Consider the following 22,628-nt stretch of genomic DNA (forward strand, 5'->3'; position numbering starts at 1 on the left):
GAAGGACCCGGGGCAGAGGCGGGGCCTGGTCTCGACCCCACAGACTGCGATCTGAGCTCTTACCCGTTCGATAAACATTTAATTTTTTACATCCGACATAACGGAGGGCTGGGGGTCCCGGGGGCCCGGCCACCACGGAAGGTTCCGGGCGGGGGGCTAAGGCACGGCGGTGGCAGCGACGGCGGCCGTCACAGGTACACGGGCTGCTCCTGGCCGGTGAGCAGGCGGTAGGTGGCGACCGGCATGGTCTTGATGTGGACCTGGGGGAGAGGGCGGGCGGCTGGGCGGGGGCTGGGGGCGGGCGGTCCCCCTTGTCCCCCGCGCCCCGCACCTCCACGTGCGCCTCGGTGAGCAGCTCGATGATGCGCGCGTGCGGCGTGGCGACCACGCTCTGCCCGTTGATCTCGATGATGCGGTGGCCCACGCGGACGCCCCCGCGCTCGGCGATGCCCCCGCGCAGAAGGCTGCAGATCTGTGGGGACAGGACGTGGTGGCTGCGGGGGCCGCGCGACGGGCCGCCCGCCCACCCACCTGTCCCCTGCCACCCCGGGCCGGGGCTCACGATGCCATCCTCCACGCAGAAGCCCAGCTGCTCGCGGGCATGCGGCCGGCGGATGATGGCCGTGGTGACCGGCGGGCAATGCACGATGCTCAGGGTCACCAGCGTCTGCGACTTCACCTCCTGCCGGGGGCACGGTGGCCGCTGGCCTAGCTGGGCCCATGGGGGCTGCCGGACCGACCTCCTGGCAAGCTGCAGCCCCTGCTGGGCCTCAGTTTACCCACCCATCAGATGGAACCTGCCGTCCAGGCCCTAGATTCTGGGAGGCCCCTCGAGGGGCGGGGCTGTGTGACCTCTCTCCTCCCCAGGCCTCAGTTTCCCCTGAGTGCCCACGTGCAGGCAGGACTTCATATTCCATGCTGTCCCTTTGGGGACGGTTGGTGGGAGGGGACCACCGAGGGGACGTGGGGAGGTGGGGCCCCGGGGGACTCACGCGGACGGCGGCCTGGCAGGCGGCCAGGGGCAGCCCCACCAGGCTGGCCCCGTTGATGGCGGTCAGGCGGTCCCCGATGCTCAGGGCGCCCGAGCGCTCGGCTGGGCCGCCGTGCAGCAGGTTGGCGATGACGGCCGTGGGCAGCAGCGACCCCCAGCCCGACTCCACCAGAGCCACGCCCAGGGCCTCGCCGCGCCGCTTCTCGATGCACACCTGCGGGGCACGCGGGCACGGCGTCGGTGCACCCCGGGGGCGGGGGACACACGGCAGGCAGGGGGCCGCCGCTGCCCGCTCACCTCCCTGCAGTTGTCACTGTTGGAGAAGTGATCCAGGTCCCCGTTGTGCAGGTGGCCCGGGCCCACGGCCCCCTGGCCCTGCCGCGCGGCCACCTGGCCGGGGTCCAGGCCGCTGTCGCGCAGGAACTGGCTGTAGGCCACCGCGAAGGCCTGGCCGATGGCCTGGGCGATGAGCTGGGCCTGCGGGCACGGGGGACGTCTCGGGGGGGCCGCCCGCCTCCTCCAGGTCCCCCCCAGCCTCCCGGCGTCCTTGGCGCTGAGCCCTTGCGCCCCCCGGGGACGGGATTCCCCAGAAACGGTGCTCTCGGGGCGTCGGGGATGCCAGCCGCTGTCTCAGGACTCTATGGGGGGGGACCAGGGGGGCGGGCGGGGGGGTGGCCGGGCCCGGCGCTCACGTCGTCGGCGCGGAAGACGTGGCACAGCATCTTGCAGAGCCGCGGGCCGCCCGCCGGGGGTGGGGGCCGCCGTGCCCGCCGCCGCGCCATGAGCACCAGGATGCTGCCGATGTCGGCAATGTAGGAGATAGTCTGCAGCGCGTGGTCCATCATGGCCTCCTGCACGGGCGACACGGGGCCTGGGCGGGCTGCGAGGTCCCGGCGGAGCCCCCCCACCCCTGACCCGACGCCGGCCCGGCCCCTACCTGGGAGTCGGCCGTCAGGACCTTGACCCGCTTGGTGGAGACGAAGAGGTCCACGTCCGTCATGGGCTGCGTCTCCCCGTCGGGGGCCTGTGGGCACGGGGGACGTGGAGGCCCCCGAGGACCTGGCCACTGCCCCCCCAGGCGGCCACCCCCCTGCCCGGCGACCCTGGGGAGCCCCGTGGCCCGGCGCGGCCTCACCTTGACGCGGTCCACGGCCTCCTGGGCCTGTGCCATGCGCGCGCTGGGCGGCGGGTTCCGCTGGGACAGCAGCTGCGTGGAGCCCAGGTACTTGGCCGCGAAGATGACACCGTCCAGGAGGTCCTCGTAGTCACAGGGTCCAGGCGCTGCAGCAACGGGGACGACAGTCAGCCCCGAGGGCCCCCAGGCTCCGCCGCCCCCGCCGGCTCTGCCCCGAGGCACCGAGCTCCAGCCCGTGGGGCTGACCGTCCTGAAGCGCACGGGGCCATCCCCGGTCCCCACCACGCCCTCAGCTTGGCCCTCACAGCTCCAGAACCTTCCATCAGTCTGGAGCCAGCTCTGCCCACGGCTCCAGGGCCCCCAGGCAGAGGACCCGGTTTCAAGAGCGGCTGTGAGTCCAGAATGACGGCCAGATCCAGAAACAGCTCCAGCGCTCACGGGCCCCCCCCCCCCCCCCCCCCCCCGCCCCGGGCTTCTAGAATCCCGTGATCAGCCTAGAACCAGACGGCCCCACTCTCGTTCCTAAAACGTGCAGCGTTACAGGACTATGGTCAACGCCACCAGATGGTTCTGGAATTCTCCTAATCAATCTAGAACTAGTCTACTTGACCCGTTTTTTCTAGAATTCTCTCTAATCAGCCCAGGACCACAGGCAACTCGGCTCCGTGGTCACGAAAACGCCCGATCAGAGCAGAAAGAAGTAACTGTTCTGTCTCTATCACTCTCATGCTGTCCAGACCCCAGATGGCTCCAAGCCACGATTCTAGAACTCTCCGACAGGTCTCAAACTAAACCCGCCAGGGGTTCTAGATGCCTAGATGACTCTAGAACCACAGGCTTCTCCCTTCCACGATTCTAGAACTTCTGAATCATGACAGCATCACGTAGCTCGTCCCAAGGTTCTAGAATATCCTCAAATAGCTTGTGACCCCAGCTGCCCCCGGGGGTTCTAGAATTATCTGAACAGTCCAGAAACACACAGCTCTCCTCAATGGTCTCAAATTCCCCCCAACCCAGCCCAGAATCACATACAGCTTTGCCCCCTGGCTCCCGAATTCCCTGAGCCACCTAGAACCAGATGGCACTGCAACGGTTCTAGAAAGTTCTAAGCCGTACCTACTGCTGCTTGGTTTAGAACCACAGGGACAGGCCCCCAGTCGTGGAGGCTCTAAGTGAATTTAAGTACAGCCAGCTCTGCCCGGTGTCCCCCACGAGCTGAGCGTTCCGGAACAGCAGGCAACTCGGCCCTGGGGTTCTGGAATTGGGCTAACGTGGCAGCCACCAGGCACCAGGGGACACCGTGCACTTGACATGTGACTGGTCCAGACTGACATGTACCGTAGATGCAAAGTGCAATTCAATTTTGAAGACTTAGTGTAAAAAAACGTGAAATAATTATAAGATGCTAACTAGATGTTGAAATAATGTTTTCAAGACATCGAGTGAACTAAAATACACTATTAAAGGTAATCTTCCCTGTTTTATTTTGAACGGGGATAACCAGGAAGTTTAAAATCGCATATGGCTCACGTTACTTTCCCACTGTATGGCACAGTTCTAGAATCTTCTGATTCCTCTAGAATCAGAGGGCCCTGCCTCAAGTTCTAGAACACCCCTTGCTGGTCTAGAACCGCAGACGACCTCCATCCGCTGTGGTTCTAGATCGCCTGCCTCTGAGCAGGACCAGACGGCTCTGGCCAGCATTCCAGATCATTCTCCAGCCCGGGTTCCTTTAATCTAGAACCACAAGCAGAGTGCCCAGTTCTAGAACTCCCGAGGTCAGCCACAGCTCCACCCACGAGTCCAGAACCTTCGTGGACCTACAGGCCCAGACCAGCTCCCCTCCCCACAACCACAGAACTTGCTCTTTGACCTATGGCCTCTAGTAGTTTTGGGGGACATTCTAGAACATTCCAAATGGCCAGAACTGGTTCTTTCAATCCTTTAAGGCAGAGATTGGCAAACTGTTTCGGCAAAGGGCCAAAGAGTAAGTATTTCTGTCCTTGTGGGCCAGATGGTCTCCGTTGCAACCTGACTGTTCTGACACAAAGGCCGCCAGAGACGACGACACACCAACGCGTGGACGTGACCGTGGCCCACTCTATCTGCGGACACTGACATCCCAACCGCGTCCCATCTTTACGTGCCAAGAACTCTTCTCCTTTTGGATTCTTTTCTAGCCCTTTGAAAACGCACAGGCCACCCTCGGTTCCAGATCTGATGTGCCACCAACCCCCAGGCCTGCCCTGCCCCCCTCGGCTCCTTCCAGAACATTCTCCCGACTGTCTCTGCTCTCCCAGGCCGCGTGGAATCCACTCGAAAGCAACCTCTGAGCCTCATCTGGAAGCAACTCCTGACGGGCAAAGCTCTGGGGCAGATCCGGGAGCCCGAGTTGGCTGCTCTGACCCACCCCCCACCCCCTGGGCCCGGGCGGGCAGGGTACTCACCCTCCTGGAGGGCAGGGCGGGACGCAGGGGACGCCGGGGTGGCCGGGCTCTGCAAGGAGACGAAGAGGGCGGCCTGAGTCCCGGGCTCGGCCAGCAGCAGAGGCGCCCGGGACCGGGCAGGCTGTACCTGGGCGCCGGTGGGTGGCCCTGCAGGAGCCACCAAGGGCACAGTCTCCAGCCAGGGCTCCGGGGAGCTGCTGGAGCTCCTGCTGCCCCCCTGCTCGGCAGAAGCTCCCTCTGCCCACTCCGGGGGGCCGCTCTCCTCCTCCGGGTCCTCGGGGGGCTGCAGAAGGTGGGGAGCAGGGTCCGGGGGCTCCTCGGGATACGACGGGGAAGGAACGGCCTCCTCGAGGCGCAGGAGGCTCAGCAGGTCGTCCCGGCCGGCCTCGGCTGACAGGAGCCCGTGGGCATCGGCGACGTCCTGGGGGGCCAGGCCATGGCCGGTGGCGATGTGCAGGGGGCAGGGGGGGCCATCCGGGGACAGGCCCCCCAGGTCACCCGGCAGGGCCTCAAACTGCTGCACGAGGTCCTCGACACTCGGCCCGTCCAGTTCCATGTGACTCAGGCTGCCGGGGCCTCCGGGCGCCGGGGCCCACTGGAGGTCACGGGGGGCGTCCTGAGAGGGTGAGAGCGAGCCCCCGGGCTCCTCCAAGTCCATGGCCGGAGGCACAGGCGGGGGGCGGGGCGGCGTCAGGAATTCCATCCTGGACCCCAGGCCGAGGCCGGCATCTGAGAGACTGGAAGGGTCGGTTTCCCGGGGGCTAATTTGGTGCTGTCGCCGGGCGCTGCGCACACAGAACACGGGATTTAATCCTTGCCATACCCTGCAGGGAACGGCCTGCCCCGATCCCCGTTTTACAGTCGAGGAAACTGAGGCACAGAATGAGCAGGGGTAAGGCAGTGGCTTCCCGGGGCTCCAAACCCTGACGACTCCCCGGTCCCTGTCACCCCAGCCCCGGTTCTTCCAAATCCTCCTCCCCCGCAACGTGGGGCCCAGGCTGGAGACACACCCCGACCCCAGAGACCCCGGACTCAAGACCCCAGACTTTAGACTCAGGGCCCCAGACTTAATCGTAGAGATCCGAGACGCCAGAAAGCAGACCCTCACCTGCCACCTCCGAAGCCACGGCCCGGGTCAACTCCAGACCCCGACCCCGACCCCGACCCCAGAACCCAGGCTGAGGACGGACCCCGAGCCTAAAGCTCAAAGTTCAGACCCCAGCGCTCACGCAGACCCCACGCTCAAGACTTCAGACCTCTGGCCCCAGGCACCGCCCCAGACCCCGCTCTGTCCCGCGGGGACACTCACTTCTCAAACCGAGGTGGTCCCAGCGCGCGCGGACCCCAGGACACAGCGTCCAGGGTCCGCCCTATTCGTTCCAGCCGCCGCCGCTCGCCGCTTCCCTGGCCCACTGGGCATGCGCATGCTCGCGGGGTCTGCTGGGAAATGTAGTTCTCCCAGCCAGACTCGCCGCGCGGGGGCGCTAGGTGTACGCACGCCGGTTCGAATCCCCGGCCTGCATCCATGCACCGTGGGCGCATGGGCTGGCCTCTGGGCGTGTTTCCTCAACTGCAGAATGGGATTCATAATCACTGCCCGCCTCCGACGGCGGCGGCATTCTCCCAAGGGATGACGGCTGGGTAGGAATGGGATTGGGAAATACTGAAGGAGGGAGAGGCGGTCTCTTCGGACTCCGGGGAAACCGGAAGCAGCACGGGGACCCTATTGTAGATGGACTTCCGGTTTGGCTTGTATTAAGGAGGCCGAATAACGCCTCCCGGCTTGACTTTATCTCCCTGAGCGTCGGCTCTGATTGCAAACGGGGGATAATAATAGTACCCGCCTCCTAATTGTGAGGATTAGAGAGGAAGCTGGCTAAGGATTTAGCAGGAGGGCCGGAATATAATGAATCCAACACGTGTGAGCTGTTTATTACTTTTAGGTTTCCGGTAATTTTCCTCAAATAGAATCAGGAATGTACAAGGTGCGATCTTTGGGGTAAATGACCAGTAACTGAAGAAGGACAAGAAGTCAATGAAACACCCTTTGAAAGTCGCCTCATACAGTAACGGGATATCTATAAAAGTTTAGAGAAGTCACGATGAATGTACACCTGAGGCTGGAATACTACATTTCCCAGAAGTCTCTAAGAGCCTACAACTCCCAAGGACCCCTTGGCCGCTGACGTCTCCCGGAAGCGAGCACGTGCGGGCAGCCAGCATACGTCATGGCGGCCAGACGCCTCTTCGGAGCTGCCCGGACCTGGGCCGGCTGGCCGGCGCGGCAGCTCCCGGATCCCGCCGATCCAGGAAGACTCCTTGTACGGGATTATGCCAAGAAAGCGGGTGAGCTGCGTTAAGAGGGACCGAGATAAGCACGGCGGGGACATTGGGGAGTTGCTAGTGCGCAGGCGCTGGTTGCGGAGGTGGGTCCTAGCATCAGTGCGCAAGCGTGCAGAGGCCGACGCTAGGCTTTACGCGCATGCGCAGTTTGAGGGACTCGCGGGCGCGATTGGACTCAATGCGCAGGCGCGAGTCGTGAAGCCGAGCGGCCAGTGAGGAGGGTGTGGGTTACGTGGAGCACATGCGCTTCACTGCGCAGGCGCAGAGTTGTTTTTTTTTTTGGAGGCGGGGTCAGAGAAGGTCATGAAGTTGAATTCTCAGCCTGTTTCTGCCCCCTAATCACAGTGTGACCTTGGTCAAGTCACCACCGGAAATTCGAGAAGGCAGTGGGCTCCATCTAAGGATTAACCACTTAAGCAAAAGCGAACAAAGTGATTTAAAGTTTAGCTGGATACAGCCTTGCCTGATCTCCTTGTGGCGAGGCGGGAATTGACAAATGTTCGGCCTTAAAGCCACGTGGCAGCGTTTTCTCCGCGCCATAGACAGAAGGACTCGAAATGGAGCTGCAGAGCAGTGGCTCGGTCACTCTTGAAGTCGTTCTGAGGGCCGCAGCCAGGGTCCAGCCAGGCCCCCGGGGAGGGGGCAGCCGGGGGAGGAGGGCGGGGCTGGGCGGGGCTGGGCTGAGCCGACTCTCCCCACCCGCCCGCCCGCCCGGCCGCAGTCGTTAAGGGGGGTCGAGGCGGCAAAGGCGCGGTCAGCGAGGCCCTGAAGGACCCGGAGGTGTGCACGGACCCGGTGCGGCTCAGCACGCACGCCATGGGCGTCAACATCTACAAGGACGGGCCCGACGTGGCGCTCAGGCCGGACGCCGAGTACCCCGAGTGGTGAGTGGCCAGGCGGCGTCCTCCCAGGTCATCGGGACGCCCTGGGGGGTCGGGGGGTAGCCGGGGGGCCTCATATGACTGGGGTTACGCCTCCGTCAGAGGGTCGTGAGGAGTTAGTGAGATCAGGATGCCTGCGAACTGCATCCAGCAGCGTCCTTTGTTTTAAACAAGCATTTATTAAGCGCTTACTGTTTGCCAGGCCCTGTCCTAGGTGCTGGGGACACAAAAGGGCACAGAACAGGCCAGAGTCCCTGGTGACGGGTGAGGGGGGCCTGGCTGATCCAATCTGAGGTTTCACGGGTCAGCCCCCCCCCCCCCCCCCCCCCGGGGAGGTGAGGCCAGAGTCAGCACCTGAGTGGGTGGGGGGAGCTTCAGAGGCAGGCGGAGGGAACAGCCCGTGCAAAGGGCCTGGGGCCGCACTGCCCCTGGCTAGTCAGTGGAATGGCTGGGAGCCGAGGTGGAGAGCCGGGGAGACGGGGCAGGGAGGGGACGGAGCCCAGCCCCCTAGGGCCCAGGGGGCTACAGGAGGGATTTTGCTTTTGGCCGCGAGAGCCAGGCATGCGGGCCACCGACGTGGGCTGATCCTTAGAGCCGGGGAAGGTTCAGAGAGGTCGAGCGAGTGGCCGGGGAGGCGTCACAGCACAGCCAGTGGCCCGGGGGCAGGAGAGGGCTTGTGTGTCCCCCTGGGATCCTAGTGCCGTCGGGAAGGGGGGGGGGACCGCCCTGAGCCCCGCCCGCGCCCCGCCAGGCTGTTCCAGATGAACTTGGGCCCCCCCAAGACGCTGGAGGAGCTGGACCCCGAGACCCGCGAGTACTGGCGGCTGCTGCGCAAGCACAACATCTGGCGCCACAACCGGCTCAGCAAGAACCAGAAGTTCTAGAGGGCGGGTCGCCCGAGCCCAGGCCGCGAGGACCCCGAGGGACCCCCGAGGGCGCGGCTCGCACCATCCCGCCCCCGAGGGAGACTGTCTTTCCGGGAGAAACAGCCTTTTCCATGAACGGAGCCTCCCCCGGCTCCCGTGTGCGCCCCTCAGCGAGGCTGGATCAGGGCCGGGCTGGGGGGGGATAAAGACCCCGGGCCCGTCCTTGGGGGGGGTGGTCTGACAGCGCCCGGAGGGGGAGGGACGCCAGCGGGGAGGGGCCCCAGCTGCCACCCCCTGCTGAGCCTCTGCGGGCCATCCTCACCTCCAGGCAGAACTGGATTTCTTGTCTGGATTCTTGAATTCTTCGCCCTGTGCAACGGGCCCCACCTCAGTCCTCGAGGGCCGGATTTTTCTAGCCAAGCCTCTGGGTTGCCAGGGGATCAACCCCACGCAGGCCACCCGAAGCCGAAGAGTGTGAGCTTCAGGAACTGAGATGTCCGGGAGTGGCTTTGGCTTCAGGCAGGGGTGGATCCAGGTGCTTCAGTATCCAGATATGTGTCTCTGTCTATCTCTGAGTCCTTTCAGCCTCCAGTGGGTAGTTCTCCCCGGCAGAGTTGACTCCATCCTAACCCATTTCAGCAAGGACTTTCCTTCCTGTGAAGGTCACGGGGCTTTCTCCAGGGGCAGTCACTTGAGCCCAGGCAGCTGGGCTGTGGGTCATTCTCCCGTCCATCTGTAGTGGTCGCACTGGTGCTCGGGTCTCAGCTGTCGTGTTGTGCGCCCGCCACCACCCACCCCCCTCGAAACACATCCTGGCGTCCGCATTGGGCACCGAGAATCTGGCCACACACAGCCCAGGGGAGAAGCGCGGCTCCCGCAGCCCCACCTCCTGCCCGGCCTGGCTGCGAGGGCGGGTGTGCGGGGGTCGCAGGGCTGAGGCCTGAGCCCGCGGACTGGAGGGTTGGAGGAGGCCGGCCCGTCACGTTGGGTCTGCAGGCCCCGCCCTCTCCCGGGTAGGCTCCGCCCCCATGGCCATGGCCCCACCCTCTCTGGGTAGGCCCCGCCCCACAGCTGTGGCCCCGCCCTCCACGCCCGTCTGTCTTCTGGCTGGACCAGTGGGGTGGGGGCCTTGCGGCTAATGCCGCCGGGTCCCGAGAAAACGGGAGCCTCATCCGCTTAGGACTCTGCCGAGCGGATTACTGCCCACCTGCTCTGCCTGGTGACCTGCCCTGGGCCGGCAGACAGTCCCAACCCTCCCACGGCTCCCCGTGGCTCTCGGGAGGGGCCAGAGATGTAACAACCATGGGGCCAGGCCCGACCTGCCCCGTCCCCTCCCTGCCCTCTCTCCTCCCTCTGCTCCAGCCACGGGGACCTCCTCGCTGTTCCTCCCAGACGCCAGGCCCGGGCCTGCCCCAGGGCCTTTACACAGGCTGTGCCCTCTGCCTGGGTCGCTCCTCCCCCAGGTGTCCCCATGGCTCCCTCCTTCCTCTCCAGGTCTCTGCTCTGGGGTCACTTTGTCCACGAGGCGTCCCCTGACCGCCTATTAAATTGCAGCCCTGCACGACCAGTTGTCGTCCTGGTTTTATTTTCCCTCTAGGACTTGTCACCAGCTCGCGGTTTGGGTTTTACTTATTTATTTTTTTAATCGTGCTTTTTGTCTCTCCCACTGGAGTGGCAGCTCGGTCAGGACAGGGGTCTTTGTTCTGTTCACCATCCCGTCCCTGTCGCATGTTGGATGAATGATGGATGGGTGGATGGGTTGGCCCGGCAGCTGTAGCGTCACCACGACATGGACCCGGGGCCCGTGTGCTGCCATCTGAGGCTGGAGATGAGCAGGCGGGCTGTGGGCCCCGCGGATGTGGATGTGGCCTGAGGGCCGGAAGTGAGCCTGTGGTCGCTTCCTGGACGCAGCCCGGAGGGGGCGGGGTGCCGGCCGCTTGCAGCTTCTGCCCCTGTGTCCCCATCCCCCTCCTGCTCTGACCGGGGCTGCCTGTTCCCTGGGGAGACGCCCCGTTGTGCTGGCACCGGTCACACCCCATTCCTTGCCCCCAACAGCTTCGTGTCCTGAGTCCGGCCCGGCCCCGGGCAGGGCGGCCGTCTTGCCCTCATGAGCCCCGGGGAGACACGGCTGGGTTGGCCTCGCTGGGCTGGGGGACGTGACGGGGTCTGTGGTGGGGTGGGGGGACAGAAGCCACACCTGGGTACCTGGAGGGAGCAGGGACGGGCGGTATTCCCCCAGCGTCACCTGCCTCTGCCTGCGTGTCCCCCGTGAGCGCCCGGCAGGGGTCCCACCGCTTCGCACGCCCCCAGGGACCCAGCGCCGTGCCTGGCGGGACGGGGTCAGCAACGAGTTTGGAAACGGCTCCGTCCACTCCCGGCCGTGCGACCTCAGGAACCTGGGTGGGAGATGAGCAGGGGGCACTCAGAGAATCAGCGTCCCGTGGCTCCTGAGGCCCCAGGAGGGGCAGAGGGTGCCCCGAGGCCAGCCGCGGGTGGGGGACCCGGCGCGGGAGGCCACTGACGGACAGGGAGGGTGGGACGCGGAGGCCCCAAGCCTTGCTCTGCAGCAGCGGTCTGTTCTGGTGGCCGGGCCGCTCTGTGACCAGGCTGTGGCCGCTGTCCCCGGGAGGTCGCAGGCCCTGGTGACAGGGCGGACGGCTCAGGCCGGGGGCCAGGCCCTGTCCAGCGCCTGCGCGTGCTCCTTGGCCAGCAGCCGCAGCGACGCCTCCTCCAGCGCGAAGCCGTCCGAGAAGGCGGGCCCGAAGGCGTGGGGCGCGAAGGTCGCCTGCAGCCCGGGGCCGGGGCCCAGGAGGCGCGGCAGGCCCGGCCCGGCAGGGGGCCCGGGGCCCAGCCAGGGCTCCAGGGGCAGCGGCACGGCCGGAGGGCGGGCGAACGGCAGGGCTGGGGCCTCGGGGAGCCTCGGGGCTGCCACGGCCCCGGAGCCGGACTCCAGACGCTCCTGGCGGCGCCACTTGGCCCGGCGGTTCTGGAACCACACCTGGAGGCGGCGAGAGGGGTTCTCCCAGCTCAGGGCCATCGGGGCGCAGCCAGGCCACTCTTCCCCACCTGTGGCGTTCCTCCCCACCTCTCAGGGTGCTGCCTGCTGTCTAGCCTGACTCCCTCGTGCTGCAGCGCCTCAAGGACATGGCCATCTTCAGGGCGGGACCCCTGCCGCCTGGCTCCCACCGCATCAGCCCCCGAGGCTTTTTGGAATCCAGTCCCTCCTTGCCATTCCCTCTGCCTGGGCCCCCTCGGGCTCCCGGCTCTCAGGCCCCAGGCATGAGGTCCAAGCCACTCGGCTCGGCATTCGAGGCCCTTCACGAGCTCTTTCACAGCCCCATTCTCTGCCTCCCCTTCCACCGCCGCCCAACCAGCTCAGCGGAAACACCTTCAATGTACTGCTGCCACATCTCTGCACAAGCTGTTCTGGATGCCTAGGAAAACGCCCCTTCTCCTTCCCAGCGGCAAACTCCTACTCCAACATCAAGGCCCCAGCCCTGCATCTCCTCCTCCAGGAGGCCTTCCCGGTTTCTCTTCGGGCCACAGCCTGGGAGGGTCCCCGGGTGGCGGGACGCCCTCACCTGCACGCGCACCTCGGGCAGGTGCACCTTGGCTGCCAGCTCCTCGCGGCTGTAAACGTCCGGGTAGTGGGAGGCCTCGAAGGCCCGCTCGAGCTGGTGCAGCTGGTAGGTGGTGAAGGTGGTGCGGTTGCGCCGGTGCTGCTTCTTGGGGGCCTCCTCGCCCGGCCCCGGGGCCCCGCCCTCCGCCGCCGGCCCCTCGCCCGCGCTCAGGAACATGCTCCTCCGCGCCCCCGCCTGGCGGGGCGGCAGCGCCACGGATGGGGTGGGACCGCGGGAGGGACGGCCGGCCGGGCAGGCGGGGAGGGGCCCGCGGTCCTCGTCGGCGTCCCCGTCGACCTCCGACTCTCTGTCTCCACCTCCTTCCCTGTTGATGCCTCCGCGTCTGGCTCCCTACATCTCTGTCCGTCTGTCTGTCTGTCTGTCTCCCTGTCTGGGACCCAGGACGCAGAGGCTGGGACGCTGCCCCCACAGCTCCCTCCCCCGCCGCCCGCGCAGCGCTCACGGCCAGGCAGCCCCTCCTGGGCCGTGGGATCCGGCGTCCACGGGGCTCCGCCCGGTGGCCCGAGGGGGGGCCCTGGGGAGGATTAGCCCGGTGATTAACTGAGCCTCCCGGGGAGGGCAGCCCGACGGAGGGCTGGGGCCGTGGGGTGGGGGACACGTCAGCCTGGGCCTGCCACCCTCGCTGTAGGACACCAACAAGGGCCCGCTTCTCTGGGCCTCAGTTTCCCTAGCTGTGACACCAGGACTCAGCCCTGGAGCTCTCACGCGGACTCCACACAGTGAATGGTATGCAGTCAGTGCTTACTGAGTGTCCAGTTACGGTTTTTATCAGCTGGGGCCAGAAGAAGGCCCTCTCAGAGTCACAGATGTCAACGGGGTGGGGGAAGCTGAGGTCCCAGGAGGTGAAGGCAGTTCCAGGTGGCTCCCCGGGCACTGAGTAGGACAGGGCATAGGGGGCATTTTAGCTGGGTTTTGAGGGATGAATAGAAGTTCACTCCATTCTCTCAGTCAACATGTGATGGAGCCCTGACTGTGGACCAGGTACTGCCCACAGTAGGCAACAAAACACAAACCTTGGAGCTGACATCCTAGTGGGAGAGACAGACAACCAGCAACTACACCAGGAAAATGCAGCTGCTGGTGGTCGGAGGCCTAGTGAGGACACTCAGGCCGAGGAGGGACGGGGCACGCAGGGTGGGCTGCTCTTTTAAGGATCTGCATGGGGATCTACTGGGAGCCGTCGGGGGTGGGGGGCAGGGGAGGGACACAGGCGGACGGCGTTTGGGACAAGAATCTGTTGTGGGCAAGATGGAGGCCGGGAGGATGCAGAGGCCTGGTCAGGGCCATGGGGATGGCGGGGGGCCCGGGGGACAGGAGAGCAGTTCCACGGGGACAAAGTTTGGGGAGGAGGAGCGGGCGATACGCAGGCCCGTTTGGGGGCAGGTGGATGATGGGATTGTCACGGGGGCGGGGGCCCGAGAGTCGGCACAGGTTCCAGGGGAAGCCCCCCAGGCCGGCCTGCCAACCCCCCAATCCGAGGAGCCTGGGGGCTCAGGAAGGGGGTGCCCCGAAAGCCGAGAGGAGAGGGGTGGGGGGTGGGGGCTCCTGGACTTGGTGACAGGACGGGAGGGCGGCTGCCCGGCCCCGTGGGACAGGAGTAGATCCTTCGGGAACGTCGGCTTCGCGGGGAGAGACACACGGAACAGCTGGTAGAAAAGGGGCGAGGGGCCTGGAGGAGGAGCCGTGGCCCAGGAAGGAGGGGACTTGGGTAGGGGAGGCCCCCGACCCCCTGAGCGCCGGCGGGAGGGCTCCCTGGGGTGCCCCCTCTAAGGTGGGCTCAGCCGGCGGCAGCCAGGGGAGCGAGGCCTGTGGCTGGGGGACAAATCCCCTAATTGCTTCATCACTTTAAAACACGAACGTGCTGCTCTGTTCTCAGGCCCCAGTTAGCTAATTGGCCACAGTGGGGGGTGGGGGGGCTTAAGAGGCCCTGGGAGGGATGGGGCATCAGGCCTGGGGGCTTTGGCGACTTAGCGGGAGGGACGGGCTGAAGATGCAGACGCTGTGTCAGCTTAAAGGGCCGGATTAGGGGTGGCGCCGGGGCGCAGGCGGCCCCCCCGCTGGACTCGTGAGGCCAGGCCACTCTCAGCCCCTCTGGCCGCCCACCCTTCCTGTCTCCCCCAGGAACAGACACTAAACCCCTTTGGGTGCTGTTGGGGAAACAGGCCAGAGGGTGGGCAGTGCCTCAGGGGCACGGCAGGAGATCCGCAGGACCTTGGGGCGTTTCTCCAGCTCAGGCTCAGCTTGGCAGGATTGGGGGGTGCGGGGGGGGGAGGTCAGCCCTGGGGAGGGCGTGCTGTGGCCCGTGTCCCCTCCCTAGCTCAGGGGGTCCCGGGGTGGGGACCACGCCCAGCCTGGCCCCAGACCCCCTCTGGGCCTCCTGGAGGCTGCCAGGCTGGAAGCGTGAACTGAGAGGGGTGGCTGACGGTCAGAGTCATAAACGGGCGCCAGCTGCATGCGCTCAGCCCTCCGCTGTGTGAGCCCCTGGGGTCCTCACCCCCCACCCTGGGAAGAGACGCCTGACCACAGAGGAGGCTGCCGGGGCCTGGCAGGGGGACCAATCGCCAGTTTGCCAGGGACTGTTCCAGCTTTAGCACTAATGTCCCCCATCCTGGAAACGCCCGATGTCCGGGATGGTTGGTGACTGCAGGCCGGGCCCACAAAGCCAGGGGGGCAAAGGATCCGAAGCTGGTGGTGCAAGCCAGAGGCCCAGCCCCCAAGTGAGGGGACAAGAGAGGCAGGGTCCGGGACAGGCCACGCAGCGGGCGTTTCTCAGCGAGCCCCCCAGAGGCCCCGGGCCAGGCTGTTGTGTTGTGACAGCAGGACGACGCAGGTGGCTGCCCCAGAGCGTCCCCCGGGGGGAATGACGCTGCAGGGGCAGACCCTCTCGGGGCATGGGGCTCAGAACCCCGCGGCCGCTGGCATTCTCCCAGAGCCCTTTGTGCCTGGGACCCCAAGGGTCAGGGCGGGTCCTGACCACTGAACCGGCCCCCACGGGTGGCCCGCAGTGGGTGCCGTGGGTGATGGCCAGTGGGTCCACGGTGGCTGTGCTCCCCGGCCCAGAGCATCTCCTGGCCCCATCCTGGGGAGCTATGTCCCCACGGTGGCTGCGAGGTCCCAGCGGGGGGCAGCCCTCAGTGGGCAGATGCCCCAGCAGGCAGGTCGCCCGGGCTCAGTAGCGGGGGCCCCAGGGTGGTGAGGACACCGGGGTTGCAGAGAGACGCAGACACCCAGTCCTCAGAACCGGTCTTTATGGAGCCGCCAACCCCCAGGGCTGAGGTCCGCGGGCTGCCGAGCCCCCAGGCCAGCCGGCCCCTGCACCGTGAGCCAGGCGGGCACCTCATGGGTCCCGACCCTCCTCGGGCTGGCACGCAGCCCCACCCGTGCCCCCCACAACCTCGGTCCTCCGGGCCTGGCCGCCGGGCAGTCAGGGCTCCTGGTCGCGGGGCAAGGTGGACCCGTCCGCGTCCTGCGCCCCCGCAGGGGCCGAGGCACTGGCGGTGCGCAGCTCCCGGGCCAGCTTCTCGGCCAGTTTGCGGAAGGGCGGCCGGCGGGCGGGCTCGGCCTCCCAGCAGCTGCCCATGAGCGCGTGCACGGGGCCCGGGCAGCCCTCGGGGGGCTCCATGCGGTAGCCCTTCTCCACGGCCTCCGACACCTCCTTCAGCGACTGTGGGCAGAGCGCACGTGGTGGGCCCAGGCGCACAGCCACGCCCCGACCGCACAGGACCCCGCACCCCCCGACCCCGCTCACCATCTTGGGGTACGGAGCCCGGCCGTAGGAGAAGACCTCCCAGAGCAGGACCCCGAAACTCCAGACGTCCGACTTGCTGGAGAACTTCTGCGGGGCAGATACCAGGCTGAGGAGGGACCCCGGCCTCGGCTCCAGCCCCTGTTGCCTCCAGGAAGGCCCCCTGGGCTGACCTTTGCTCTCTGGTCTCTTCCCAACAGACTCCTCCCCGAGGCCCCCCCCCATCCAAGCAGAGCTCAGACCCTCTGCTCAGATCCAGAGCACGAGGTAGGCCTGGTTCCTCCTGCCCTCAGCCTGGGTCCGAGTCTCTTTCAGAAGTGGGGAAACCGAAGCCCAGACAGGGTCGCACAAGGGAGAGGCCAGACAGGGCTAAAAGGAACAAGTACGGGCCAAGTGCTCGCTGGTGAGGCAAACTTCCTTTGGAGGTTCAGAGAGGCCAAGAGACATGCCCAGGGTCACACAGCACAGCTGGGGCTCCAAGGGCCCTGGGACGAGGGGGGCTCACCCCTTGTTTGAGAGCCTCGGGCGCCGTCCACTTGACCGGCAGCCGGCTGGAATCCAGCCCCTTCCGCTCGGCCTTGGCCAGGCCGAAGTCGCTGACCTTGGCCACCAGGTCCTCGGAAATGAGGATGTTGCGGGCGGCAAGGTCCCGGTGCACCAGCTTCTTGCTCTCCAGGTATTCCATGCCCTCGGCCACGTGCCTAGAGAGGGGCCAGGCACGTGCGCTGGGGTGGCTGGTCACAAACCCGGAAGGCCTGGCTCCTCCCCGCTCTGTGCCTCAGTTTCCCCATGACCTCGGGAAGCCCCCCAGCCCCGGAGCCCCACTCACAGGGAAAACTGCAGGAGCTGCGGCGTGTTGACCAGGGCCCGGCCTCGCGTCCGTAGGAAGTTCACGAGGTTGCCCTGGGGGGGAGACATGGTGGGGGGAGGGGGGGGTCTCGAGGCTGCTCGGCCGGCGCCCCCCGCCCGCAGCCCGGGCGCCGCCCACCTTGCTCACGTGCTCCATGACGATGAACAGCCCCTGGTGCAGGATCACGCCCAGCAGCCGCACCAGGTTCTTGTGCTGCATCTTCCTGGGGGCGGCAGCGGGTGAGGGCGCGGCCGGGACCCCAGACCCGGGATGCCCGCCCCGACCCCGGCACTCACGTCATGACCGCCGTCTCGTCCAGGAAGGCCTGAGCCGTCACGTCGCACTTGATGTTCTTCACGGCCACCTTCTGGCCCAGGTACTCGCCCTGCAGGACGGCTGGGGGCGGGGGGCGCGGGCCCGGGATCAGGACCCCAGAGACACGCGGACACGCCCACCACGCGGACACCCCCGGGGCCGCCCGGAGACCCGCCCCTACGCGCCCCAAATCCCCGATCGCAGAGAATCAGCTAAGCCTAAGGGGTCTGCAGACTGCGGCCCTCGGGCCACGTCCAGTCCCGACGCCACTTTTTTGCCAGGCCTGCGAGCTCCGAGTGGCTTTCCCATTTTTAAATGGTTGAAACGATCGAAACAGTAATAATGTTTCGCGCCACGAGCAAATGACATGAAATTCACGTTGGTGTCAATAAAGTTTTATTGGCACAGGCCACGCCCACTCGTTCCCCTGCCGTCTGCGGCTGTCCATCAGCAGAGCGGAGCATGCGCACAGGCCGCCCACCTCGCGACCCGCCCTGCACGGAGTCGGTCGGCAGCCCCCCTCACCGCCCCCGCGCCCCGCTCACCTCCGAACTCGCCCTCGCCGATCTGCGCTCCCAGCGTCAGATGCTGCAGCTCCAGCAACCAGCCGGCTGCGGGGCGGGGACCCGGTCAGAGGGGCGACGGGCTCCCCCGGCCCCGCCTCGGGGCTCCACCTGGCGACACCAGGCGTCTCCACCGCGCCCCGGCCGGCGGCACCCCACCCCTGGTGCCAGGGATCGGGGGTCCAGAGCAACAGAGGCCACCGCTCAGGGCCGCCCTGTCTCCTCCACCTGGAGGCTGTGTCCGTCCAGATACCCCGTGGGCCCCTCCCTTTACAGTCCTTTATCTCTGGTCACCCAGGGACACGCACAGAGAAAAAAAGACAACAGATGTGGAGACTCGGAAAGCTTCTGGAAGGTTCCAGAATCTCCCAGGGCTTTAAGTCGTCATCTGGGCTGTGGCCTCCCTGATCCTTTTTCTCAAGCACAGCTGTGTTCTCCCCTCCAGCAGGTTCGGTAGGCCTCCTCCTCTTCCTCCCCAGATCCCCCCGGAAAATCACGAGCCCTTAGGTACAATCGGGCACGGTGACACCAGCCTCCACCCAGGCACCATCCCCAAGGGGCCACTGCATCCAAGAAGACAGCCACGGTCATCGGGTTCAAAAGGGTGGCCGTGGGAGGGCGCATTCGCTTCGGGCCTCCAGTATGGAGGATTTCACTACTCGGGGACTGGACAAGCATTTCAGGTGGAGGGAACAGAAGGCACAGTGGCACAGAGGCAATAAGAAATGAGGAACCACAGCCCAGGGGGGCATGGAGGAAGGGCCCTGCAGAGGAGGCAGGAAAGGTGGCTCAGACACAAGAAGAAGTTCTGGAAGGCCGGGGAGCTGCTGGCCTCCCTCCTTTAAGCATGAGAGCAGCGTGGGTGGAATTTCTTTGTGGGGACGGGGCAGAGGTTGAGAGGAAGTGGGACCCCCCCCCCTCCAGGAAGAAGGTGGTTTGATGGGAAGGCCGAGGCTGGCCTGTGGGGGCGGGGTGCAGATTTAACAGGTGTTAGAACCTAGTGGTGGAGGGGATGTGGGAGGGTGGGAGGGTCAAGGCTCTGAGCCAGGTTTCAGGCTCAGGGGACAGGGCGGATGATGGGGACACGGGAGAAGCAGCAGGTGTGGGACCCGCTCGGTATCGGGCTGATGGGGCCCCTGCCCGACCCGAGGGCTGCTCAGGTCTCCTCACCGTGCCAGGCGCGGGGACCTGCTCAGGGGAGGTGGCCCTGGCCACATGCCAGGCCCCGGGGTCCCCTCCCCAGGCCGTGCCAGCATGGGAGCGGAGGGGGTGGCTCACCCTTGGCCAGCTCCTCCTCCGCCGACTTGGTGCCCTGCTTCCTCTTGGGTTTCACGAGCTTCGTGCAGATGGCCCCCTTGTCCTTGCTGTAATGCTGCCGGATGCGCAGGGCAGAGGCGGTGTGAGCGCGACCCCGGGGGGGGGGTGTTGGGGGGGCCTGCATCCCGTCCCCCTCCCCAGGGGCCTCTGGGTGGGGGGCCAGGAGGAGAGGGGTTGGTTCCCACAGGATGCGTTGGGCTGGTTTCCATGGAAACGGAAAGGATGCAGGCGAGGAGGAAACAGGAGGATCCCGGGGAGGGGGCTCTGCATTGATGTCAACTTGCAGGTTCCTGGGGGTCCCCAGAGGAGCCGCCCAGTCCCTGGAGGTGGGACCCAGCGGCCTCAGACCTCCTGTAGGGTCGGTGGTCCATGGAGGCCAGCCCCTGCATCTCCACACTGGGGAGCACGCAGCTCTGGGCGTCCCGGGTGCACCCGGCTGCCGGGATGGGGCGGCGCCCGGGGTCCCTCTGTCTCCACACGGGGGGTCGGGGCCGCGCGCACGCGCGCACCTCCACCATGTCCATGAGGTTGCAGAAGCAGACGGCCTCGTCGATGGTCAGGTGGCCGTCGCGGTGCAGCACGCGGTAGTGGATGACGTCGCGGCCGAAGCTCACGCAGAGCACGTAGTCGCCGGGGTGCCGCGCCGACTCGCGCACCAGGAACAGCCCGTCCTCGGGCGGCTGCAGCTGCTGCACCGCCTCCTGGCCCGAGATCTTGCCGTGGAACCACCTGCGGCCGGCGGGAGGGCGCGCTGGGCCGGGCTGCCCGGGCCCCCGACCCCCGCCCCGGGCCGTCCCACACTCACGGCATGAGGCTGAGCTTGGGGTCCGCAGAGAGGGCCTCGCGCTCGCGCAGCGCGCCCGCCGCCAGCAGCCCCTCCTGCCCGCTGGCGTGGTGCTTGGCCCGGTACCAGCTCTTGCTCTGCGCGGAGGGAGCCAGGGGTCGGTGGGGGGGCTCCCAGCAGAGCCCTGTCCCCAGGCAGCCCTGGGCCCTCGGCCACCGCTCACCTCGCCGGCCTCCAGGATGGTGACCACGTCGCCCTTTCGGAAGGCCAGCTCCCCCGGCTTGGGGCGCGTGTGCTCACACTTGGTGATGCATTGGGTGCCCGGGGCCCAGCGCCTCTGGGAGGAGGATGAGGGGGACAAGGGCACCGGGGGCATGAGGGACAAATGGGGAGAGAGAGAGGCCGAGAGGAGAGAGGACAGGAGGAAGAAGGAATGGAAATTGAGGAAGAGATGAGACACAGATGGAAAATTGGATGGAGACAGAGAAAAAGAGGGAGAGCGCGGGGAGCAGCCAGCAGAGAAATATTAGACGGCAAACCTAGGGGCCCAGGACCACAGGTCAAAGGTCGGGAGGAGAAGGCGAGAGAAATTCAACACTAAGGGACGGAGAAAGACTGGGCAGACACCGGCTAAAGGGGACCTGGGAGAGAGTCCAGCCCCCCGGGGAGTTGAGGTCCCTCCAGGGTGGGCTGAGCGGGAAGGGCTGGGGCCACAGGCTGGGGCGCTCACCGTTGGCATCCTGGCTGAGACGGGAGGGGGTGCTGGGTGCCGAGGAAGCGAGGGCTCACCTGGGGAGGGCCAGAGACCCGCTGGAGAGCCCAGACCCCAGCCGGGCTGGGCCCCGGGGACCAGTACTACCTCTCTGAGCCCAGCCAGGTGGAGGTGACAGCCGGGGGGCATCCCCTGGGGTGGGGACCAGGCCCTGGCTTCCCGATCCCATGTGGGGAGGTGCTCTCTACCCAGGGGCGTTCCTTAGCAGAGTCGAAGCCATGAAACACCAGGAGGGAAAACCACAGAACCTCACCTCGCCATCATCCCCAAAGGGAAACTGAGGCACAAGGTGGGCAGAGAGCAAGTGGCCACAGGCTGGGGAGGGCGGAAGCGCCTGGCTCGGGCCCCAGCAGCCCGCACGGTGCGTGGGGAGCTCGGTGCCACCTAATCGAGGCTGGTTCTTCCTCTTTCTTGCTAAGTGGGAGCAGAGGATGACTCAAGGTCACTCCCGAGAATCGCTGACCCTGGGGGGGAGGGGGGCACGCAGCCCAGCTGGGCTCCTTGGGCTGCCAGCTGGGCCTCTCTGATCCCCCCACTGTGCCCCAGGAGGGACACACAAAGTGGCTCGCTGGTGCTGGGTGGGGGCATTTCACCCTGTCTCCAGCGTGGACCCCACGGCAGGGGTGGCTGGGGGGGCTGAGCCTCTTTTTCCTGTATGCACCCCCCGGAAATCCCCAACCTCCTGTGTTCTCACACGCATACAGATCCACGTATGCACAAGCACACACAGAAACACACGGGGCGTGGACACAGGTGCCCCCAGCCACGCAGGGGTGCCAGCAGCAGCTTGATCCCCTAGAGACACGTGTGCACACCGTCCACACGTGTGTACACGCGCACAGACGCTCGGACATCCGAAACGTGTGTACCTGTCCCCACCCCCCCACACACACACCCATGCTTGAACACCTGGGCGCCAGACTCAGGGCCACCCGCGCACGCACAGCGACACGCAGGGCCGCGCACACGCATCTCGGCCACACGCGCACACCCTCCACGTGGACGCGCGGATACACACACCCGGGACTCGTAGACGCGCACCCCCGCAGCCAGAAAAAGGCCCCCCACGCCGCGCCTGGTCGCCTCCAGCCACCGCCCGTCCCAGCCGCGTACCCGCCGCGCGCCCCGGACGCGCACCCTCGCGCGCACAGCGGCCCCTCCCGCGCACGCCCGGGGTCCCCCCGGAGTCCCCTGGTCCCCCCACTGCCCCACGGTCTCTGCCCCCAACCCCGCCGCCGCGCTCACCTGTTCAAGGCGCGCCCCCGGGCCGCACCCCGCGCCCGCCCCCAGGAGGGCCCCCGCGCGCCGGCTGCGCACCCCGAGGCGGCCTCGGCTGCACAACTTGGAGCAAGTTGCTCCGTTTCCTCATTTTGGGGGGGGAGGAGGGCTGGGGTTGGGGGGAGCAGGAGGCGCGCGGCCTGGGAGGCCCCCGCGGGTCCTAGCGCCGGCCGCACTGCGGTCTGCTCGGCGCGCCGCCGCTGCCGCCGCCGGCCCCTCCCCGCCCCGCCCCCGCGGCCCCCGGCGCCTCCCGCCGCCTGGGCGGGGGCTGGTGGCGCTCGCGGGCTCCCCGCCGCTCTCCGGCCTGGCGCCGCGGGGCGCGCACTCCGCCCGCCCCGGGATGCGGACGCATCGGAGAGTGAATGGGGTCCCGCACTTGCGCGCGCGCACGAGCGCACGGGGAGGGGAGGTCGAGTGAGCTGCCCATCCGGGGAGGTAAGCAAGCCGCGGAGCCCAGACGACACCGTGGACTCTTCTGACTACGATTCCAACGTCCTCAGTCACCTCCTCTGCCAACGGGGAGGGCACCTTCAGAGAGCTGTTGGTGCCTGGCGCAAAGAAAGCGCCCCCAAATGTCAACCGCTATCCCTATCATTATGATCATCATCTACATCAAGGGAAAATTGGGGCCACGGGAAGCAAACCATCTGCAACGGGAGGCCTCCTGGAGGAGCAGCCCCGCGTGGAGGCTAACAGCGGG

At 66.6% G+C, this 22,628-nt stretch overlaps 4 protein-coding genes across 9 annotated transcripts; 1 reads left to right on the forward strand and 3 right to left on the reverse strand.

Annotated features, from left to right (window-relative positions):
• Nucleotides 1-59: 59 nt before the first annotated feature.
• Nucleotides 60-6,036, reverse strand: APBA3 (amyloid beta precursor protein binding family A member 3). Of its 2 annotated transcripts, XM_023644408.2 has the most exons (11): nt 5,883-6,036; nt 4,701-5,358; nt 4,574-4,622; nt 2,127-2,272; nt 1,929-2,015; nt 1,684-1,842; nt 1,289-1,468; nt 993-1,205; nt 563-682; nt 332-472; nt 60-260 (listed from the first exon to the last, which is right to left on the reverse strand). In XM_023644408.2, exons 2-11 carry the CDS (start codon nt 5,274-5,276, stop codon nt 189-191), a joined length of 1,743 nt encoding a protein of 580 aa, XP_023500176.2. In that variant the 5' UTR covers nt 5,277-5,358; nt 5,883-6,036; the 3' UTR covers nt 60-188. The 2 variants fall into 2 exon arrangements, with proteins under 2 accessions (XP_023500176.2, XP_070128597.1); XM_070272496.1 differs by lacking the exon at nt 563-682.
• Nucleotides 6,037-6,124: 88 nt separating this feature from the next.
• Nucleotides 6,125-10,230, forward strand: MRPL54 (mitochondrial ribosomal protein L54). Its single transcript, XM_023644412.2, has 3 exons — nt 6,125-6,919; nt 7,638-7,800; nt 8,549-10,230. The coding sequence occupies exons 1-3, from the start codon at nt 6,802-6,804 to the stop codon at nt 8,679-8,681; spliced, it is 414 nt and encodes a 137-aa protein (XP_023500180.2). The 5' UTR covers nt 6,125-6,801; the 3' UTR covers nt 8,682-10,230.
• A 50-nt stretch (nt 10,231-10,280) lies between these two features.
• On the reverse strand, nt 10,281-12,634 carry RAX2 (retina and anterior neural fold homeobox 2). Its single transcript, XM_023644413.2, has 2 exons — nt 12,245-12,634; nt 10,281-11,661 (listed from the first exon to the last, which is right to left on the reverse strand). Exons 1-2 carry the CDS (start codon nt 12,458-12,460, stop codon nt 11,323-11,325), a joined length of 555 nt encoding a protein of 184 aa, XP_023500181.1. The 5' UTR covers nt 12,461-12,634; the 3' UTR covers nt 10,281-11,322.
• Nucleotides 12,635-15,535: 2,901 nt separating this feature from the next.
• On the reverse strand, nt 15,536-22,107 carry MATK (megakaryocyte-associated tyrosine kinase). 5 transcript variants are annotated; one of them, XM_023644409.2, is made up of 14 exons: nt 21,896-22,105; nt 20,904-21,064; nt 20,609-20,667; nt 20,102-20,215; nt 19,900-20,015; nt 19,604-19,823; nt 19,056-19,149; nt 17,760-17,825; nt 17,196-17,295; nt 17,038-17,122; nt 16,879-16,952; nt 16,555-16,750; nt 16,053-16,139; nt 15,536-15,968 (listed from the first exon to the last, which is right to left on the reverse strand). In XM_023644409.2, exons 3-14 carry the CDS (start codon nt 20,615-20,617, stop codon nt 15,729-15,731), a joined length of 1,401 nt encoding a protein of 466 aa, XP_023500177.1. In that variant the 5' UTR covers nt 20,618-20,667; nt 20,904-21,064; nt 21,896-22,105; the 3' UTR covers nt 15,536-15,728. The 5 variants fall into 5 exon arrangements, with proteins under 5 accessions (XP_023500177.1, XP_023500178.1, XP_070128599.1 ...); XM_023644410.2 differs by lacking the exon at nt 20,904-21,064 and having other exon boundaries at nt 21,896-22,107; XM_070272498.1 differs by lacking the exon at nt 20,904-21,064 and having other exon boundaries at nt 17,047-17,122; nt 21,896-22,030.
• Between the last annotated feature and the right edge of the window lie 521 nt (nt 22,108-22,628).

The sequence above is a fragment of the Equus caballus genome, chromosome 7 (assembly GCF_041296265.1).
Source record: "Equus caballus isolate H_3958 breed thoroughbred chromosome 7, TB-T2T, whole genome shotgun sequence".
Lineage (NCBI taxonomy): Eukaryota > Metazoa > Chordata > Mammalia > Perissodactyla > Equidae > Equus > Equus caballus.

What these genes read in the sequence shown, in the direction of transcription:
- APBA3 (XM_023644408.2), bottom strand. Translation starts at nt 5,276, where the DNA reads ATGGAATTCCTGACGCCGCCCCGCCCCCCGCCTGTGCCTCCGGCCATG. An exon ending in AGGCCGTGGACCGCGTCAAG is followed by an intron (nt 2,016 to 2,126) that starts GTGAGGCCGCGC and finishes CCGTGCCCACAG; the next exon opens with GCCCCCGACGGGGAGACGCA. An exon ending in TCTGCGTGGAGGATGGCATC is followed by an intron (nt 473 to 562) that starts GTGAGCCCCGGC and finishes CTGTCCCCACAG; the next exon opens with ATCTGCAGCCTTCTGCGCGG.
- MRPL54 (XM_023644412.2), top strand. Translation starts at nt 6,802, where the DNA reads ATGGCGGCCAGACGCCTCTTCGGAGCTGCCCGGACCTGGGCCGGCTGG. An exon ending in GGATTATGCCAAGAAAGCGG is followed by an intron (nt 6,920 to 7,637) that starts GTGAGCTGCGTT and finishes GCCCGGCCGCAG; the next exon opens with TCGTTAAGGGGGGTCGAGGC. An exon ending in GACGCCGAGTACCCCGAGTG is followed by an intron (nt 7,801 to 8,548) that starts GTGAGTGGCCAG and finishes GCGCCCCGCCAG; the next exon opens with GCTGTTCCAGATGAACTTGG.
- RAX2 (XM_023644413.2), bottom strand. Translation starts at nt 12,460, where the DNA reads ATGTTCCTGAGCGCGGGCGAGGGGCCGGCGGCGGAGGGCGGGGCCCCG. An exon ending in TGCCCGAGGTGCGCGTGCAG is followed by an intron (nt 11,662 to 12,244) that starts GTGAGGGCGTCC and finishes CGCCGCCTCCAG; the next exon opens with GTGTGGTTCCAGAACCGCCG.
- MATK (XM_023644410.2), bottom strand. An exon ending in GACGAGACGGCGGTCATGAC is followed by an intron (nt 17,123 to 17,195) that starts GTGAGTGCCGGG and finishes TGCCGCCCCCAG; the next exon opens with GAAGATGCAGCACAAGAACC. An exon ending in CAGCTCCTGCAGTTTTCCCT is followed by an intron (nt 16,751 to 16,878) that starts GTGAGTGGGGCT and finishes GCCCCTCTCTAG; the next exon opens with GCACGTGGCCGAGGGCATGG.